Source organism: Poecilia reticulata, chromosome 21 (assembly GCF_904066995.2).
Source record: "Poecilia reticulata chromosome 21, P_reticulata-male-v2, whole genome shotgun sequence".
Taxonomy (NCBI): domain Eukaryota; kingdom Metazoa; phylum Chordata; class Actinopteri; order Cyprinodontiformes; family Poeciliidae; genus Poecilia; species Poecilia reticulata.
The window spans coordinates 2,981,335-2,999,714 of NC_088850.1; the positions used below are offsets into that span (position 1 = coordinate 2,981,335).

At 37.6% G+C, this 18,380-nt stretch overlaps 1 protein-coding gene and 1 long non-coding RNA gene across 5 annotated transcripts; both read left to right on the plus strand.

Moving 5' to 3' along the window:
* Nucleotides 1-273: 273 nt before the first annotated feature.
* On the plus strand, nucleotides 274-7,938 carry LOC103457212 (uncharacterized). Of its 4 annotated transcripts, none has more exons than XM_008397176.3 (10): nucleotides 274-574; nucleotides 749-995; nucleotides 1,108-1,437; nucleotides 1,553-1,822; nucleotides 4,131-4,199; nucleotides 4,358-4,447; nucleotides 4,738-4,766; nucleotides 5,145-5,231; nucleotides 6,248-6,316; nucleotides 6,524-7,938. In XM_008397176.3, exons 2-10 carry the CDS (start codon nucleotides 935-937, stop codon nucleotides 6,623-6,625), a joined length of 1,107 nt encoding a protein of 368 aa, XP_008395398.1. In that variant the 5' UTR covers nucleotides 274-574; nucleotides 749-934; the 3' UTR covers nucleotides 6,626-7,938. The 4 variants fall into 4 exon arrangements, with proteins under 4 accessions (XP_008395398.1, XP_008395401.1, XP_008395400.1 ...); XM_008397179.3 differs by having other exon boundaries at nucleotides 1,111-1,437; XM_008397178.3 differs by having other exon boundaries at nucleotides 820-995.
* A 2,085-nt stretch (nucleotides 7,939-10,023) lies between these two features.
* LOC103457213 (uncharacterized) lies at nucleotides 10,024-12,202 on the plus strand. The gene is made up of 3 exons (XR_014085694.1): nucleotides 10,024-10,592; nucleotides 11,098-11,233; nucleotides 11,879-12,202. It is a non-coding gene; the product is annotated as an uncharacterized LOC103457213 (long non-coding RNA).
* Nucleotides 12,203-18,380: the final 6,178 nt, after the last annotated feature.

Here is an 18,380-nt window from a genome sequence, read left to right on the forward strand (position 1 = left end):
CTTTAATGTTCCTCCATATTGTCTTTAAATATGTATTTCTACTTGTAAATTATTTACAGAGAAAAATATGTATTTTGGTTATATGAGTAAACTGTCAATATATTTGTTGTTTAAATATTTTATTGAATTAAAGTGCATTTTTTTAATTCAAAAATTCTGATTTTTTTTTTTTTCCATTTGTACTGTTTAAATAAACAATCAGAGGAGTTATTTTAATAAATGTTCTTCTAATCCACATTTCCTTTGGAGACATTTTGATGTTTTTTTTTTTGTGACCTAAACTGACCACTCAGATATAAGGAAGTCAACATCGCCCTAATGTGTTGTCATGGAAACTTTAATGACATCAATCAATGTGTTAACCACAAATGCTGCTGATCATTGGTGGACAAATATATCTCCTCTGCTGCTGCTGTCACTTTCTCAGAAAAACACTTCCTCTTCAGTTCTCAGAAAAAAAATTACTTAAGTTAAAATAAGGAACAACAGACATGAGAGGAGAAACATTTCAGTCCGTTCCAGTAATATAACTTTTTCAGAACGTTGCAGAGAGAACATCAGGAGAATACTTCTGGTGAGTTTTCTCTTCACTTTTCATCACTTCTAAATACAAGAAATAATATTTTCATTGTCTCTTTCCTCAGTTCTTTTGCTGATCAAAGTTATGCTTCCTGGATTTAATGTTTAAGTAAAAATTAATGATTAATATACCTCAGACATAAAAGTTGTTTTTCTATTTTTCTCTTAGTGTAATCGTCGAATCCTGAGTTTGTAAACGTCTGCAGCTAATTTAACAAGTATAAACGGTTAAACACACAGGACACAGTCACTGACAGGAAGTGATGCCACTGAAAACTGCAAATGAGTTTATTTTAAGAGGAAATAACATCAGAAACTGAATCATTTGTGAAAATAACAGCAGCAGTAAAACACCATGGCTGCTTTCAGATGGATTAAAATGATTTTACTTCTGATCCTAATGCTTCAGTTTATAGGTAAGAATCAAAATTACAAATTTTCACTGAAACAACTGTTTTACAACTTTAACTGGTAGTCATTACATGTTAGTGTTTTCATATTTTGTTGAAATTTTATTTTGCATTTTAGCAGCACAAACTGAGACACAGCCAACCTTCCTTACTGTCAGAGGTGGAAATGACGTCACTTTGCCTTGTGGAAACAGGAGAGACACACATGATGAATCTGATGGAACTATTTGGCTCTTCAATCATAAACATACATCTGAAACAAAAACACTGGTCAAACTTGGAAATTCTCACAGAGAAATGAAAACCATATCAGACAGACTGAGTGTTACAGCAAACGGTTCTCTGCTTCTACGTAACGTCACAGAGGATGATGGGGGCCGGTATATCTGTCAATGGACCAAATCAGGACAACCAGATCACTTTGTAGTGTTTCTGTATGTAATTAAAAGTGAGTATTTACATCATGTAAAATCTAAATTTGTAATGTTACATTTATAACACAGTAATAATGTAGCGATTAAGTTAATACAGTATCTTTTCTATAATTTCTCTATTTTCACCAGTTATTGAGCAGGAGAACCCAGATAGCGTCGCCTTGATCTGCTCTGTGGTCCAATATGATCACTGTCTACATGAGGTGGAGTGGATTTATGAGGGGAAAGAGGAAAAACCCTCAGATATGGTGATATACTCACATTCCTGCTCTGCCACTGTGACATTTCCAACATCTCACCTTCGTCAGAAATTTGACATTTATCAGTTATTGACGTGTAAAGTCACAAGCTCAGTCACTACAGCAGTTCAGCTGTTCCCCTTCAATCCTCAGACCTCAGGTAAGAAAATGTTTGTATTCATGAAATATTTTAAATCATCTGTAACAATTTGATCTGTTATGAATTCAACTTTATAACTGATACTCTGACAATCAATTTTAAAATACTGCAAGTTAATGACTTGATGCAATCTGTTGGGTTTCCATAAAAACGTTTTAACTACTTTGAATATTTATGTGGGAAACTATAGGATTAGTTGGAATGAATGTGAGATGGCACTTTTTAAATCTCTTATCCTCTTACCCCCTAAGGGGGTATAAATAAATTTCCGCCTGACAAAAACACACAAAAGTAAATCACTTATAGCCTCACAGCTATTAGATTTAATAAGAAACTTTTGGTATCTCTGTAAAGGTAAGATGTCATAGAATGGTTTTCTGGTGTCAGCACCATTGTAGCTTTGACCCTGCCTGAAATATTAGGGACAAAATACAAAATATTTTGCATTTTTTTGAACCTCGCCAAAATTTTCTTTGAAATAAACATTGAAAACACTACCAAAATAGTATTTGTAACAGAAAAAAGTAGTACAGACTTTTAAATCTAAATGTTGTGTAAAAGTATACCAAATTTGGACTCAATCAGATGAATCATATTTATTTTAGAATGGTATTAGTGAGAAATTTCTGAGGCGGAGAGGCCATTTTGGCACATTTATCCAAAATGTCACCAAAGTGTGCCAAATGTGTTTTTTACATCAATACTGGGGGTTTGTTAAAATTAAATAGCTTATTACCATCTAATGACACTTTCTACATATAATATAACCATTGGTCATGACATTTACCCCATTTATATGCAAAATGTACCATTATGCACAGTGTAATATGTATAATAATGATGACCTGAAAGCTCTTTCTTTGACTCCAAATAGAAAACTTTTATTGAAACAAGATAAAACAGTCAAAAATACTTTTTGAATAATTTAAAAGAGCAAATAAACAATTTTGAAAATCCACCACCACCATCACCACCAAAAAAATGGACATCTTACCTCAAAGAAGGTGAAGAATCATGAGAGGTGGGGGGAGGCGGGGGGAAGTTCAGCGTCACCTGAGCTTGATGGTTCGGCTTCCACTCGACTATAAATAAAAATAAAGTATTTGAAGAATTAGAGGTTTATTACAAAGTAATGAACCAAAGTAAACATGAAATCCTTACTAGTAAAATAAAACATATTTTAGTAAAACATAAGTAAACAAATAACCACATGGTTTTACTTCCTGCCGTTATTACAAGCATATAATCACTGAAAGAAATAAATAAATAGAACCAAAACATCAAATATTTTGTGTGAAATTGCGGGGGGAAACTTACACATCACCGAGATCAAGTCTGTCAGCTGTGTCCGGCTCTTCCTCTTCCTCCTCGTCCGAATCCCACCAGCTATCAGAAGATTTAGCTCCACTCGTAGCAAATCGGAAAACCGTTGTTGTTCAAAAGCCTTCAAAAGCCTCTAAATCGTCCAGTTTCTGCTGCTATGATCGATTTATCATAAAAAAATCAAAACTGAACTCACGGAACCGAGATAACTCCACGTGCTCAGACTCCCGTGTACCACACCCGCTTACGCAACGAGAACGCAGCGAGAACGCATAAATTACGCACACATTTAGATCGGGTTCCGAAAAATACGTCATGATTTTGCATAGCCGACATCTTGTGCCATACTCTGAGAGTCTTTCCACTATCTCGTGAAGCCATAAAATGGCCGTGATGATCAGCTGATCGGGGGTTTTCCGGGCAGTTGCGTCATCGCCCGAGGACCTTTAAATCTCATCAGCTGTTTTTAAATAGCTCTAAAATCTTAACATTTTGGGCAAAACCTTTATGCGGAATAGTTTTTGAAAGATTAAAGCCTCTTTTAGCGGATAATAATAAAAAAAAAAATTTAAAGGCACACGGAGCCTTTGTTTACAGAGCGAGTCGAGGTCACATGGCAGCTGGAACCCTCGGAGGGTCCGTCGGGCTTAGAGCCTGAATGGCTGTTTTTCTATTACTTTTTCGCAATTTGTTTTTTGTTTGCTGTTTAATATCTCAGTTTTATTTTTATTGTTTTAAACTTTGTTTTTTGTTATGATGCTTGGTGTAAATTATGAAGCACTTTAAGTGCTGCTTTAAATGTGTCATACAAATAAATGTCACCTTGACATTGAGGTTGAATTTAAATTATTACTTGTAAAGCGCCTTGATACCACATTTGCTGTGAATTGGTGCTGTATAAATAAACTTAATTCAAGTGAATATGACATTACTTAGTTAGATTTATCCTCATTTTAAGGCTTGTTTATGTTTTTCATTTCTGAAGAAGAAAATCAAGCAAAAACAACTGAAGGGGTAGATAAAACAAATGGCTCAGCAGATTTTACATCAACAAGTAAGTTGACATTATTAAAACCAATGCAATGACCTTCTCTCTCATCAGTAACTGTGATGTTGTACCTTGAGACTGATTAGCTGTGTGTTCACATTTTGAGTAACAACATTGTTTTTATGAAATTACATTGTTTTTAATGTAATGAATTATCTTCTTAGGTTTTCCATGGCGGTATATTATTATTCCTCTCTGCTTAGCAATGGTTTTAATGACTGCTGTGGTGATCATCAGGTGGAACAGAAATAAAGGTGAGATCATTCAGAGGTGGATCTTTTATTTCCAAACTATTTCATGAAAAACCTAGAAATTTAATTTACATTTCAATTTTCACGTTTTATGTCTTTAGGTATAAGCAGTAGAGCGTTAGCGTTAGCAACAGTAGGTAGTGGCTTGATGGAAAAATGATCTGATAATGTAAAATGTGTTTATATAAGATTTTTTTAACACATTCATTATTTAAGGTATTTTCATCTTGATAGTCATGTTTAGAAAATACACACCATTTTGAACATATCAGTCCATTTCTGTGTCGTTTCAGGAAATAAAACACAAACTGAAGGCAGCATGGTGAGTTTCAACATTTACACAATTAATACAGTTTAGGTTTGATTTTAGATGTGTATATTCTTATACACTGAAAGGAGTCTAACACAGAGATAAGTAGTGGTACAATCTGGTATAAAAAATGTTGAAACAAGATCAAGGAATGCATTCAGTCAGAAAAAGGGAGTCGAACACAAAGGAGTCAAGGTCACAAGAAAATAAACAGACCTGAGGTTTTATTCGCCACAGTTATTTTACTTAGAAAACAGGCCAATGATAAATTCTTAGTGACTCTCGACACTACTTATTTTATTTCAGGTCAGAGTCCAAACATAGTTTTAAAGCATAGTGACTTTAATTATGTAAAATAAGGTGTTTACTGTGTAAACTTGTTGATCTAAGGTTCCCCAAAATAAAGCAGCAATGAACCAGGACCTGAACTCGGAGTCTTTAGTGGGTCTAACTGTTCCAGAAACCAGTCAGAACACAGTAGGCTCTCACACACACACACACACACACACACACACACACACACACACACACACACACACACACACACACACACACACACACACACGCATACACATGCTCACACACACACACACACACACACACACACACACACACACACACACACACACACACACACACACACACACACACACACACACACACGCATACACATGCTCACACACACACACACACACGCACACGCACACACACACACACACACACACGCATACACATGCTCACACACACACACACACACGCACACACACACACGCATACACATGCACACACACACGCATACAAACGCACGTATGCGCTCACATCTTTGTGGATTTTGTATTGACTTCCGTTCATTTTAGTCATTTTATTTATGTCTAATCCAGACATTTTTTCTACCTCTCGCCATCACTGGCCTATTTCTCACCCTAACTTAACTAAAACTTAACTCACATCACACCTCTGAATCTAGAGTGACGTAGTATCTAAAGTGAAGGGCAGGAAACGGTCATCACTTGACCCCACATGACCTCCCTTTGTTGGTCAAAATGGTGACAGTGGTCCTCTGTTTGAAGTTTGATACAAGCACACACACATTTGCATTTCTTCCCATATCAGAACATTGTAGTGACTTGCATTCATTTAAGTCATTGCATTTAATGCTAACTATAAGTGTTACCTGTTCATTCCTAATCTCACCACTTAATACCAGTAAACCTAAAAATGAGGATCTGCTGCTCTACAACCAGGATTTGGTCCTAATGAAGCCCATTGGTTGTCAAAAGATTATTGAACATAACAAAAAATATTCTAAATAAATAGCCTAAACAAGTACAAAGACATGTCCAACAGTAAATACAGATCAATACACACTATTGATTCTTGCGTTTGTGTTTAGTTTTAACAGAAACCACAGTGACTGATCAATTGAACTTTAGTTTCAAATCCTGTCTGCTTTAATTAGGTCAAATATTAATAATGTTTTCTTCTCTGTACAGACTGAACCAGAGGACGGTCTGGCTTACGCCTCCATCAACTTCAAGAAACCCAAAAAGAAAACAGGCAATGTGAGTATTTCAGTTTAAAGAAGCAGCAGATATTTAACTTGTATTTAAATAATTTAATTTTAGTTCTTTTAGCAAAATCATTTAACATCAACACAGACTCCCTTTCTGGAGGAAAATTATCACAAACTTGTTTAAATTTGATGTGAAATTATATTGTTATGACTTTGATGCATCCTATATTAGTGAAACTGATTTTTTTCCTTCCAGGTCGCTGAAACTGTGATCTACAGCGCTGTGGGAACTTCTTCCTCTTCTGCTGGAGTTTCCTCTGATGCAGACTGTCTTTATTCTACAGTCAACAAGAAATAGAAAAGGCATTAAAAGCTTGACGCAGCTGAAGACTCAGAGAGTTGAGACCCACTGAGTCTTCAGCAGGTCTCAACTCCTGACCCAATAATCTGCTGTATATCCTCCTCTTCTGTTCCTCCAGCAAAGCAATGGTTAAAAACATAGAAGAACAAAGTCAAGTCAAAAACTAATATTTTGACTTGATTTCTGTATTTTTGTTATTTATTTTTATTTTTTGCTTTTGCTACAGATTATAGACAGGTCAGAATATAACTTTAATATCTTTTTACACCAGTCCTGTAAATACTGCTCCTAGAGGCGGAACAAGGTTTAAACTTTCTCTAACCAGGATTTCATGGTCTTTCTCACAGATTTAAACTAAACGATGCGTTGGTTTGCTCTCCAGAGGAGATCCGTCGCTCTGTAAAAGAAGATTTTGAAGGTTGTAACTATCAATGCTTTTCTAGCCTGGAAACTGTGATCAAATCTGACTGCCCATATTGACCAAAGTTAGATTAAGTATGTTACTGCTTGCCATATACCAGTGAAACACAATGGAGGGTCAGAGCAGCTGGAGTCATGACATGAATAAGCCTTTTCATTCAGTTCAGTTCTGAAAAGTGAAGCGTCCAGTTTGTAGCTCATCCTGTATGATGCCATAGAGACGCATTGGGCGTGTTGATCATGTGTCATCTGACTCTTATTTCTGCTTTTAAAGGAAACTTGCAGAGTTAAAATAGGGAACCAACAGATCTCAGATCAGTCAAACATTGTCTCTGTGTTCTGTAACAGCAGTTTATCAGTTTGTAACATCTGAGGTGATAACAAGTCTTCATTGTACTTTCCACATCTGTTGATAAATAATAACAGAGCTGGGAAGTCTTCACAGACAGGTTCCTCAGTTTTATCCTCAATGAAAATGTGTTCCTCCTCTCTAGTCTTGAGAAATCATGAGGCAAACATAGCAAAATGTGTCTCAACCCAGAGGCCATGACAGGTGAAACAGGAAGTAGTGACGGCTCAGCATAACTTCATGACTCAAAGCTTCATCCACTGCTCACTAGTGGCATCTGCTGGTAGAATGAAACAATAGCAGCTTGTCACTCTAATAAACCATATTTTAACTGTATTAGACCAAAGCGGTGTATCAAATATTGCCACAAAGTTTCTGTGACACCCTCGTCCAGACAGTAAGGCCTATTCAACCATATTTCACTGTCATCTCTTTTCAGTTCTTAAAATGCTTTATACTCAAAGTAATTTTGCTGATATCAGTTGTACTTGTGCTTTTTGCCATAGATTGAATTGACAATAAAGAATTTGGTGTTTTATCATCTTGGGACTGAAGTTTATTCTTATGTTGGGACATGAAGGCCGAGTTTTGTTTCAAAGAGGAACTAATTTCTGCTGCATTAACTACACAGCTCTCAGAAACTAACACCTTGTTAAGTATCTACACATCACTACTAAGTGATTACAGGAGTTATTTCAATAAAATAAACGTAACATAACTCTAATCAAGCAACAAAGCATAAGCCAGTGGAGTGGTGTATGTTCTATGTGCTGCAGATCTCAGTCAAACTTAAACATGTCCTGCTTGAGTAATGCAGCCAATAGAAACTAACACCTCAGCACCCACAGCCAGACATCTACCATGTTTCATGTGACATCATACCAATGCAGCCACATGGTCAGCCATTTTTTTTCTGTGGTGCATTGAATGTAACCCCATCTGTTCTCTGAAACGGGTCTGGTGGGTTTGTTGCCAGAATGAAGTAGCTTTTATTGAAACTGAAATGCCAAAATGTTTTTAATTAATCCTCTCAGTACCAGAGGTGAGAAAACATAAAAGGAAGTCAGAGTGAGGAAGTGAGCTCTCACAAACCACACAAAGAGTTCAAAATGTTTGAGCCATTTATGATCAGGACTACAAGAGAAGACGGACAGAAGCAGAATGCTTCCATACATATGGATTCAAATGGCTTTACTGCTTCAGTTGACAGGTAGGACCAGATCTAACATAAATACAGAACAAATGGTTTAGTGCATTTACAGCTCAGGGCGATTCTTCAGAAAATACTAAGCTAATAAGTCATTTTGCATGTCTCATTTATGCACCATGCTGCTAATCTTATTGCAAACATACAATTTGCTCATATTCTGATCAGCTTTGTCAAAACTCAGCTCTGCAGAACAAAGTTAAAGTTAGATGCACACATGAGTTTTACTGAGTCGGCTAGTTGAAAATAAATCTCAATGATTGAGGGAAAACCTAGCAGAGAGCTAAACCACAAGTAAGATGCATTTATGGAAATGTAAAGTTTATTAATATCATGAAACTAAACCCAGACTGTCTGTCCTTCACCTGCTCCATATAACCTGTGAACATAATATCAAGATACTTAAAGTGGCAGCTTTATATTAAATAACTTCCTGAAGGATGAGTTGGAGATTTTAAAGAGACAGAGGCCCAATTTCAAGGAGCTACATTACAACGTTAAGTTTCTTTTAAGTCATATTTGATATATGTAGGATTCTTCATAAGAACTGAAGTTAACATAGTTACTTGACTATGGTATTTCCCTGGATAATATTGCCAATTTAAGTTGTTTCTAAACATTTTCACAACAACTAAAGGTAACATAGCCACTTGATAAAACCATTTTATAGCCCAATATGCTCAGAAAATACATAATCCTGATTGTTCTTCCTTTCCCGCCTGTCGTTCGTTTAACAGGAGCATTCCTGCACCATCCGCTCACTTTCACCATCAGAGAGGGACATGATGTCAGTCTTCCCTGTGGAAATTTGAGAGATAATCAGGAGAAATGTAAATACACCAACTGGTTTTTCCGTAACTCAAGAACCAACAGAACAGTGATGCTGTTTGAACGTGGACAGATTTACAAAGCAGCCAAAACCAAATGGGACAGACTGAGGATTGCAGCCAACTGCTCTCTGCTGATGAGGAGGGTCACAGATGAAGATGCTGGTCGTTATTTCTGCAGACAGTTTGCAGCAGGACGACAACAGAAACCTGATGCTGAGGTGATTCTGTCTGTTCGTGATGGTGAGTATTTACATTATTTAATTTCAGCTCAAACTGCCTTTTTATGCAACAGTCTAAAGCAACTTAATATTGGCTATAAGACACCACAAAGCATAATGGTAAGGAGTTTATTCTCTTGGGGAGAAATGTTTCAAATAAAGTTAAATCACTAGCCTATTTAATTTTTCACCAGGAAAGCTGAAAGCAAAGATTGAAGCTCAATACGGGCTGCACAGTGGCACAGTTGGTAGAGCTGTTGCCTTGCAGCAAGAAGGTTCTGGGTTCGATTCCCGGTCTTTCTGCATGGAGTTTGCATGTTCTCCCTGTGCATGGTGGGTTTTCTCCTGGTACTCCGGTTTCCTCCCACGGTCCAAAAACATGACTGTCAGGTTAATTGGCCTCTCCAAATTGCCCCTAGGTGTGAGTGTGTGCATGGTTGTGTGTCCTGTGTGTCTCTGTGTTGCCCTGCGACAGACTGGTGACCTGTCCAGGTGACCCCGCCTCTCGCCCTGTATGCTAGCTGGAGAGGCACCAGCACCTCCTGACCCCACTGAGGGACAAGGGTGCAAGAAAATGGATAGATGAAGCTCAACACATCTAATCAGTGTTGTATTCAGTACTGAAGGGTGACTGTACTTTATTGACTGGCAGCACATGGGGGATTTTTGATCCACTTTTAAAAGCCACACATTGCTGTCAGGAAGCCAGACTTTATGTTTCATGTTGCTCTCACTGCGCTGGTTGCTTTTTGTTTTCCAGATACAAAGATAACCGCTTCAACAAGAGAATTAGCCACAGCAACTAATAAAGTCAAGACAATAAAAGTGGCAACTTCAGTAAAAACAAAAAAATCTAAATCTGTTACATCAAGGAGGAACATTTGGCCAACATCAGTGACGACAAATCCATTGACAAACATGAATCCAACAAAACAGCGAGGTAGTGACGTTCTGTCATCCTTTCATGCTTCTTCTACTACAGTCATAAATACTAGAAACTTTCCTTATTCCTAGTGATTTAAATGTAATTTAAAAAGTGACCATAACAGTTTTTATTAACTAGCTTTTTATATACATCAGATAAACTTGATTAATCTCTTTTGTTTTTTCTATTGCATAATGAATGTGAGATGCATAAATGCATGTAATAGATATCAGATCTATTAGATACGTATCTGTACTTCCCATTAGATAAAACTGCTACATTTTCTTTATTTCATCAATTTATGGCTATCAGTGCTCAGATTCCTGCTGATTAAAAATATTCTTTGGGCTTAATGGTTTATATAATTTCATGATTAAATTACCATAAGCACAAGTTCTACTAATAGTTTCTTATTTTCATTATGTCTAAATTCACGACTACATATTTCTCATATTGTACTATATAACAAAACAAAAAATATATTCTTACTTTGATGTGGATTTTATTTTTGGATTCTCAGATTCAAGTTCTGCAACTACTTCCAAAGAAATGACAACATCAACAAACCAGACAGAAACATCAACAAACCAGACAGAAAACTGAAACACCAACGACCAAACCTGCACCTGGGATCTCCACAAACAATCCAACCACAGGTAGCAACAGACTCATTCTCCATCCATCCATCCATCCATCCATCCATCCATCCATCCATCCATCCATCCATCCATTTTTCCATTTTTCCATTTTCTTACACCCTTGACTCTTAGTGGGGTCGGGATGGTTGCTGTTGCATAACGATCCGGGCGAGAGGCGGGGTCACCTGGACAGGTTCCGAGTCTGTTGCACGGCAACACAGAGACACACAGGACACACAACCATACACACACACACTCACACCTAGGGGTAATTTAGACAGATCAATTAATCTGACAGTCATGTTTTTGGACTGTGGGAGGAAACCGGAGTACCTGGAGAAAACCCACCATGCACAGGGAGAACATGGAGACTCCATGCAGAAAGACCGGGGCCGGGAATCGAACCCAGAACCTTATTGCTGCAAGGCAACAGCTCTACCAACTGCACCACTGTGCAGCCCCCAGACTCATTCTGTAAAATATACAGTTTAAATATCAAATAATTTGGTTTATTACATTGAAAGTACAGGGTAATTGGGTCTCTGCTGTTAGACCTTCTGGATTAACGTTTCCTATGTTTTGCTCTTTAAATAATCCCGACACTCAGTGTAAGATCAAGATTTCCATGTAGTGGATGTTATTTCCATTCATTTCTGTCAACAGCCACCATGAGGTCCCTTCTGTCCTTCTTCGTTGTCCAAACTGGAGACGACGTTACTTTGCCCACTGGAAACAGATTCAATCAGGAAAACTGTGAAGGTTCCACCTGGATCTTCGCTGCTCCTGAAACCAGGGAGTCAGTGGTGCTGGTGGACAGTGGACAGTTAATGGACACTGCAGAACCTAAGCTGGACAGACTGTTAATGGCTGCCGACTGTTCCCTGGTTATTAAGAACGTCTCTGTTCATGATGTCGGTTCTTACACCAGCAGAACTTTCTTCCTAGATCAACTCCAAGGACCAGACTTCCAAATGTATGTTTTTATCATAAACTGTGAGTATTACTTATTATTCTTACCTTGATTCAAGCTTTTCTGCAATTACTTATTCAATGTGATGAGTCCACCATGATGCCACTGTAGCTCATTTGCTGGATGCTCTTTCATTACGTCTCTCCCTGCACCAGTAAGTGAACAGAAGGAAGATGACAGAGTCACTCTGTTCTGCTCCATGTTGGAATTTGCACTATGTATTCACTCAGTAAGGTGGATGTTTGAGGGGGAAGAGGAAGTGACATCACAGATGGAGATATCAACAGGTTCCTGCTCCTCCAATGTGACCTTTACTACAACCGACCCTGAGCAGAAGTCAGAACTTTACAGGTCACTGAAGTGTGAAGTGATGAATCCGTACACAGACGAAGTTCGGCTGTTTGTGTTCAGGCCTCAGTCCTCTGGGGAAAAATCAGGTGAGACATGTTTAAAATAATATAAGTTAAAAGCTGCATTTCTAAGTTTAACATCAGTCCTTGCAGACGGCATGGTGGGAGCTTTGTGGGAAGTTTGAAACACAGGAAAGTCAAAGCCAGTGACAGATTCTGGATGGATACAGATGTTTGAAATTAATCTTTCACAGCCTGACGTTTAGATGTAGGTCCAGCTTTTCTCTAAGTTAGTTCCAACAGAATCATATATTTTTATTTTGTGCATAGCGCTTACTTTAAGGATCCACATTGTCATTTTAGCTTTGTAGTGTTTAAAGTCTAACCTGTTCAGAGTGAAAATGTCTGCTTCTAAGATTATTATGTTATTGTTTTCAGACTTTGCATATTTGATGAGATGGATCATTGTATCTATTGGTTTGGCAGCTCTCATAATTTCTGTCGTTCGAGTCAAAATCTGGACAGAAACTAAAGGTCAGACAATTCCCCAAAGTTTATTGAGCTTTTTGGTTGAGGCTGAACTAAAGTTGAGTTTTTTACTCTTTTCAGGAAATGAAACAAAGATTCCTGGGATTGTGGAGGTAAATCTGGAACAAAAGCAACTAAAGTTGTTTAAATGATATTTAACTATTAGCGGTTTTCCAAAGTAGAGCCTCAGTTTTCCAAACTTTGAGTGTTTTGTTGTTTTTTCAGAGCGACGGTGATGAAGATGAAGAAATGGTGATCTATGAGGAAATTGGAGATTTTTGCTCTTCTGTGCTGCTGAACCAATGAACATATAGAAAATACAGAAAGTTATTCAAAACTGAACATTTAATTTCAAAGTGCGAATTATTGGCAATTATATGTTTATTGTGTCACACAGTTTCAGCTTCTGCTAAGGATTTTAAACAACTTAGAAAGATTTTATACTGAGTTATAAAAAGATAGTTTTCTTGTTATTTACCTAAAGAATCTATTTCTGGATCGGATTTCAGGTTGTGACCATGTGAGCATTTTTTATTATAGTGCAATGTGGGAAACTTTTAGTTATTTTTTATTAACTCCTGATATTAATTTGCTTCTTAAGATATTTCTAACCTGCAGATGCTGCAAGATAAATTAAACTCTTGGTCCTGTACTTAAGTTTTTGCCCATTTGATTTTTCAGTTGCCTCAGATTCTGGTTTTGATTTTTAAAGTTTTATATGAACATCATCAGAGGTTTTGTTAGTAAGGCCTCCTTGATAAACTGGCTGGGCTGAAAACTAAAGGAGTCTGTTTATATCTTAAAATCTGTTGTTGTTTTTAATATTGTTTGTCTTAAGTGTTTGTGCCCAGATGCATCATAACTGTCTAAAAGTAATAATGTTGATGCAAAAATCCTCCCAGCTGCTCAGCATCCAAAGTGAATCACTGGCCTGACATGCAAAGAAAATTCAGATTGGATAGGGAGTCATTTTTAAATCTACGCCATGTAGTTGCCACTAGATGGCGTAAATATCCTGTTAAGATTAAATTCTGTTATTATTACATTCAGCCTAAAGGTGCGGCTCTGGCCAATCAAAAGAAGCGAAGCGTTAACCAGGAGCTTGAAGGTTCCCTCATTTTAACTGGTCAGGTTCTAAACTGGAAATAAGTTTTAGCAAATAAATAACTCCAATACGCTCAATTTTGAAGAAAAAATCCCCCAAACAAAGAGGGAGACATGGCAACGGATCCTGGAGAAGAGCAGGGATTAAATGCTGTGGGACTGTCAGATCCAAACACATGCGCTGAATAACCAACCTCACATCATAATGGTGGATAAAACGGAAACAAGGTTAAAAAGGTGATAGATGGAACAATGCAACATCAAAAACGAACACAAAAAGCTCAATAAATACCAAGGAGGAAACGCAGCAGCTGTGTAGAATCGAGACCTTGGTTCAGCTCATCATCTGTGCATTTTCAGCTGAAATCCTCAAACTAGAGGAGATTCCAGGAAGAGAGGAGTGTAGTCCTAAACCAGCTAACAAACAGCTCAGCTCACATACTGAGCAAAACCCTGAAGCTCCCAGGCCTCTGATAGAAGGCGATGCTTCAAATGGACCCGCCTGAGTGGAAACGTTTTTCTCTTTATCAGATCTGCTGCTACATTCAGTTCAGTCCAGCTGACATATGAAACTAACATATCTGTAACCTCAAACACGACCACATTTCTGTTACTTATTCTTCAGCATGTAAAAGTGTGCGTTTGGCACATTAAAACTAGAAAACAGTAATGATACCGATGTCCTCAGTTATTAAAATAAAAAATTGAATTGAAAAAGGGTCTGAAAGATGTATTCATTCAAGTTCCTGATGTGAGACAAAAGTTGACTCAAGAGGAAGTAACACCTTGCAAACAGGCTGCAGCGTTTTCAGCTTTAAGAGGAAACCACTGATGGTCTGAGTCATTTGTTCACACGACGAGACAGAGGAACAATGATCGAATGTAGAGATTAAAATGTATTTACAGCTGATACTGATGCTCACAGCTACAGGTAAGTAAACCTTTAACAATAACATTAAAGCTGTGTTAATATTTATGCCACATATATTTTCATTAATCAACGTTTTGTATGTTCAGTTTTATCCATTTTCTGTCTTGTTCTCTGAACAGCAGCTGCAGGGAAACAACCATCTCAGTTCTTGGTCAGAGTCGGTGATGAAGTGACTTTGCCTTGTAAAAACGTGACTGATGGTCAGAATAAATGTGACAGAACTACTTGGATCTTCCGTTCAGTGTCAACAGTGACGCTGTTTGAAGCTGGAAAGATTAATTTAACTATATCAGACAGACTGAATGTCCCTGTTAACTGTTCTCTGGTCATAAAGAAGGTCAGCATGGAGGATGTTGGTCGTTACACCTGCAGACAGTCGACATCAGGACAAGAACCAAACTTCTCTGTTCATCTGTCTGTAGTTCACTGTGAGTATTTACATGTTTTCTGTTCAAACTATTCTGTTAGAACACACAATCCATAGTTATTAAGATTATGTAACTTTTTATGTCTCAACTTCTCCATTTTCACCAGTGACTGAAGAGAAGATCAATGATTCAGTCGTCCTAACCTGCTCTGTGGTGGATTTTAACGTCCCCAGACACACAGTGGAGTGGCTGCATGAGGGGGAAGGAGAAACATCCTCAGATTCAAAATCATTATCACCACCCGTCTGTCGTTCTACTGTGATCCTGACGACTTCCCTTCATCAAAACTCAACATTTTTTAGCTCTATAAAATGTAACGTCACAAATATCTCAACTAAAGAAGTTCAGCTGTTCACCTTCAGCCACCAGTCAACAGATCAGAAAACAGATCATAACACAGATCATGACACAGGTGAGAACACATTTAAAAGTCCTCAATAAATCTCACAAAACGGATCCAGTTTATGCATTTTTGAAATTTGTTGCTTGTTCTCCTCGTCTTTTCCCTCAAAAAAAAAAAATGAAACCAAAAATAAAATATCTAAAATAGCAATCAACTAATGACAAAATCAAAAATCAATGACAAGTGAAAGATTGTCATTCTGTGATGTTTTAATATAAATATTGATAGAAATTTAGTCTTCTATAATCTAAATCTCTGTATTTTCAGGTTTTCTGCATGTATTGTACGTACTGAGATGTATTGTTGTGTCTGTGGGTTTGGCGGCTCTCCTTACATCAGTTATTACAGTCAACATGAAGACCAAAAACAAAACGGTGAGAAAATTCACAGATCAAACTTTTACACATGAAACGTCCTGGGAAACCAGGATTTTTACAGCTAAAATGAAAAACACATTAATTCTGCCTCATCAGCAAACAAAATGCAGATGAACGTAAACATCTGCATGGTATTAAAATGTACAAATTAAAACCAGGAAGAACAAAACTGGTTCAAACATATTACATCTAAAATAGCCAAACAGGAAGTTATGGCAGCTATCAGAACACCACACTATTGATTTATTCTTGCTGTAGTGAGAATTGGGAGAAATTTAGAGGAATATTAAACATATTTTGTTTTCAGCAGAGGCACATGGAAGATAATGAAGATAAAGTCATGGAGGAAAACAGAGAGAATCATTCAGCTGCTGCCGTCAAACTCTGATCAACAGGAATCAGTTCAACTGAAGGAAACCAACTGTTGTTAGATTTTAAATAGAGGAAAACAGTTTCATTAAATAACTGCAGGCCTGTGAAGTGGGATAAGAATATGTTTATGAATAAATGAATCAGTTGTTTTTGTTGTGAAGTGACCCAGCCAGTAGAGGGCGCTGTTGGACATACAGCTCTCATCACTCTTCTCAGATTGAACGTCACAACCTCTGTGTAAGCTATATTTCAAGACAAATTCACCTGTTTCATATGTTAAATTACATTTATTTTTATATTCATGATGTGTGTAACAGTCAGGGATTCATAATTTTTTATAAAATTTTGCCAAAATGCCAGTCTTTATTCTGACACACAGAGAAGTAAACAACCTGCTGCTTTGTTCGCTTTGGAAGTCGTTCCCTTTCTGTGATAAACCAAACAATATGTAATTATAAAAGAGAAACAGTTGATATAAGTGTGTTGTTGCTCTGCAAAATTCTGAATAAAACTTGACCAATAATAATAAACAATATTTAGCTTTGGGTTGTTTTCATGTGTCAGTCATGTGGTGAAGAACTGTGGAGAGTTTAACTGAAGCAGAGAAGATCTTGTTTGGAACCGCAAACAATTCACACTGAAGTCAGATATATCCAACATTTTAAAAGTTATGTGAACGACCATAAAAGAAAATCAAATTTCAGAAAGAGTCAAGTTTGAGTATCAAGAACTGTCGTGTGAACGTCGCCTTTTGCAACCCTTCTTGCAGATGTCATGTAGAAGACGCTTCCTGTCGCCATTTTCTCAGGGTGATGCTCCGTCAAACCAAAAGAGGTGAAGGGTTAACCAGGTACCTGCCAGCAAGCTGCTCCAAGGCCTGACAGCAGGAGGTGTGTCACGTATTAGACTGGATAACCAGTGGTGGACGAAGCTCTAGTACCTGAGGTTTGATACTCATGGTCAGCTACAAGTAAAAGTTTCTCAATAAAAAGTTTACACATGAAGAGGCACTCTGCCCACCACCAGCAGCCCCAAAAGAAAACAGAAAAACAAATAACAGAAAAGACTCATTATCCCCCCAAACAGGAACTCTGGTAACTATAAGTAATGCCATATTTAACCTATAAGCTACAAACATGGAGCTGAGATCTGGCCATGTGTGCGCTGGTTTCTCCATGTTCAAATGTTTAAATGAAAGTAGGAGCTCAGCTCGGCACACATAACGAGGACGACAAAACGGCAGATCCCAGGTGTGAGCAGCGACTGTGATTGGTTCCCCTTCTTATGGCCAATTGCATTTCAGACAGCAGCAGCAGGGGACTACGAAGCTATGCTGAGGGAAAAGAAACAAGTAACAAAAAGCATCAAAGTGCCATCGTTACCGTCCACTACTGTGGTGCTACCAACTGCACTAAGTGCAGAACCTGAGAAACTCTGTGCTTCTTGCAGCCTTTCTTGCAGATGGTAGACTGATGTGGAAGAAACTTCCTGCCATATTCTCAGGGTGATGCTCTGGTAAACCAAAGAGGTGAAGGGTTAACCTGGTACCTGCCAGCAAGCCGCTCCAGGGAAAGAAGAGGTGTGTCTTATAGCTGACTGTAAATGTCTAGTAGTCTAATTTAGAAAACATCTCTGACAAGGAAACACTTTAAAATAAAAAAGTCAGAGATAATGAGAAATATATTTATGTTTTGACTATATC

Coding starts and splice junctions, on each gene's coding strand:
- LOC103457212 (XM_008397176.3), top strand. CDS start 935: ATGGCTGCTTTCAGATGGATTAAAATGATTTTACTTCTGATCCTAATG. Junction 1,823..4,130: donor CTTCAATCCTCAGACCTCAG/GTAAGAAAATGT, acceptor TCATTTCTGAAG/AAGAAAATCAAGCAAAAACA. Junction 5,232..6,247: donor CAGAAACCAGTCAGAACACA/GTAGGCTCTCAC, acceptor TTCTCTGTACAG/ACTGAACCAGAGGACGGTCT.